The sequence below is a fragment of the Vombatus ursinus genome, unplaced genomic scaffold, assembly GCF_900497805.2.
Source record: "Vombatus ursinus unplaced genomic scaffold, bare-nosed wombat genome assembly UNPS02014863.1, whole genome shotgun sequence".
Classification (NCBI taxonomy): Eukaryota; Metazoa; Chordata; class Mammalia; order Diprotodontia; family Vombatidae; genus Vombatus; species Vombatus ursinus.
The window spans coordinates 32,161,365-32,163,951 of record NW_020954641.1 but is presented as its reverse complement, the minus strand read 5'-3'; the positions used below and the strand labels follow the sequence as shown (position 1 = coordinate 32,163,951).

The following is a 2,587-nucleotide window of genomic DNA, read 5'->3' as shown; positions in this document are numbered from 1 at the left end:
TTTTAGCACAATAGTATTCCATTACTTTCATATTCTACAACTTGTTCAGCCATTCCCCAATGGATGGGCATCCCCTCAATTTCCAATTCTTTGCCACCACAAAAAGAGCTGCTATACATATTTTTGTACTTTGGGTCCTTTTCCCATTTGTATGATCTCTTCGGGATATAGCCCTAGAAGTGCTATTGCTGGGTCAAAGGGTATGAATAATTTTATAGTCCTTTGCGCATAGTTCCAAATTGTTCTCCAAAATGGTTGGATGATTTCATGATTCCACCAGCAATGCATTAGTGTGTAGCTCTTGTTCTTATAAATTTGAATCAGTTCCTTGAACACAAATCTTGGACACAAGACCTTTATTAGAAAAACTTGTTGCAGAGATTTTTTTACACATTACCTGTTTCCCTTCTAAGTTTAACCATGTTGGTTTCATTTGTACAAAACTTAAAATTTTAAACAACCAAGATTATCCACTTTATCTTTCATCATCCTCTGTATCTCCTTTTTTGGTCATGAACACTTCTCTGATTTATGGATCTGAAAGGTAATTTCTTTTTTATCTCTATTTTGTTTATGATACTACCTTTTATGTCTAAGTCATATGTTCATGTAAAGCTTATCTTGATATATGGTATGAGATGTTAATCGCTAACTAATTTCTGCCAGACTCCTTTCCAGTTTTCCTAGCAGTTTTTAATTAAATAGTGAATCCTTACCCCAGTAGCTGGGGTTTTTGGGTTTATTGAACACTATAGGGAAAAGACAGCCCTCTCACACATCTATTCCTGGGTCTAAGTGTTTGTTTCCGTGTGTTTAAATGAGGGCAGGAATCAATAACCTTCAGATGGGTTGAATTCTCCATTGTCATATTTTCTCTCCTACCAGGAATTCTGGGGCCCTTGAATTTGAGACTGTGTATTACCTAATTCTTTGCTCATCCCGTTTCTTTTTCTTTGAATGAAGCCATCTGTGAAGATGACTCCAGTCCATCCCTCACATAGTTACAAAAACAAGTTTCCCAGGTCCCAGGTCTGACCTTGTCACTCCCTTCTCCAAAGCCATCAGTGACTCCCTGTTGCCTCTGAGATAAAATACATCCTGCTTAGCCTGGCATTTCAGGCTCTTCACAATCTTGTTCCAGTCTATCTTTCTCCTCCTTATTTATATTCTTCTTTATACACTCTGAATTTCAGCCAGACTGGATTGCTAGCTTTTTCTTTCCTTCAAAGTTCTCAGCAGGGCAGCTTGGTGTAGATGGAGTACCAGTCCCAGAGTCAGGAAGACCTGAGTTCCAGCCTACCCTCAGACACTTAAAAGCTGTGTGACCCTGGTCAAGTCACTTCACCTCTTTTCACCTCAGTTTCCTCATCTATAAAATGAGGATAATAATAGCAATAAGATATTTGTAAAAAGTGCTTAGCGTTCCTGGCACATAGCAGACTCTCTATAAATGTTAGCTATGATGGTGATGATTACTTGATTTATTTGCCTTCAAGGTTCAGCTCATGAGCCATCTCCCTCACAAAGTCTTCCTTGAGTTTCCTGCTTACCCTCTATTCCTCACTCCTAGCTAAAACTATTTTCTTCCTCCTTCCTTATCTTGTATTACCTTTCCCCTTCCTTTTCTTTGTATCCCTATTGACTAACGGTGCTTTGTACATGGTAGGTGATTATTGAATGTTTGTTTGTTTGTTTGTTTTCTTCAGGTTAAAACTGCCCCAGCCTCTGGTATCAAAGTATCCCCATGGCAAGGGGCCCTTCCTGTTCCTGGTAAGTCAGTGACTTCGAATCTCCAGGCCAAGGCAGCGGAGCCTAGAAGTCAAGAGACTAGTTCTGAGAGCAGTGAGGAATCAGAGAGTGATGAAGACGTCTCGGCACCACAGGGACAGGTGATGCCTCACACCAATTCCCTGCTATCGGGGCTAAGCTGCCACTGCCTAGTCAGCCCTGCAGGTGTGCAGCTCTATAGTAAAATTTATGTATCAGTTGGGGCTGGTTGTTTGTTGCTCAGGGAAGGCTATAGATCTCAAAGGAGTACTCACTGTGAATCTCAGATTTCTTTCCCTTTTGTCTTCTTTCCTTTTGATCTTAGGTAAAATCATCTGTGAAGACTCCCCAGGCCAATGCCATATCAGAAAATAGAGCCCCTGCCCCGTCAAACCTCACTAAGGTGCCCCTGGGAAAAGGGGCCCTCCAGGCCAAGATAGGACCCTCCCCCAAGGCACCCGAGTTCAGTTTTCCAGAGAGTAGTTATGATAGCGGTGAGGATTCCGAGAACGAAGAGGATATCATAGTGCCCCAGAGACAGGTGATACCTCATACTTTATACCAGTCCCTTTGGTATAATGACCTGTGCAACTCTGACAAGCAATTTATGTCTCATTTGGGACGTGTTTGCTGGTCAAGGAGGGCCATGGAATCTTGCAAAGGACTAATTCTGAATCTGATATCTTTCCCCTCTTACTCTTTTTCCTTGTGATCTTAGGAAAAATCATCAGAAAAGGCTTCCCAAGCCAATGCTACACCAGCAAAAGGGACCCTTCTTGCTGTTGGAAAACCAAAGACTTCAGCCCCCCAGGCCAGGACA

The 2,587-nt window shown here is 41.9% G+C and overlaps 1 protein-coding gene across 1 annotated transcript in view; it reads left to right on the top strand.

Annotated features, from left to right (window-relative positions):
• The window catches only part of TCOF1 (treacle ribosome biogenesis factor 1), an 81,791-nt gene that overhangs the window by 34,392 nt on the left and 44,812 nt on the right, over positions 1-2,587 (top strand). Inside the window, 3 exon segments of the mRNA XM_027841732.1 lie at positions 1,707-1,889; positions 2,093-2,308; positions 2,486-2,587. The exon segment at positions 2,486-2,587 is cut by the window's right edge and continues 18 nt beyond it. Of these exon segments, the coding sequence (XP_027697533.1) occupies positions 1,707-1,889; positions 2,093-2,308; positions 2,486-2,587 (501 nt within the window).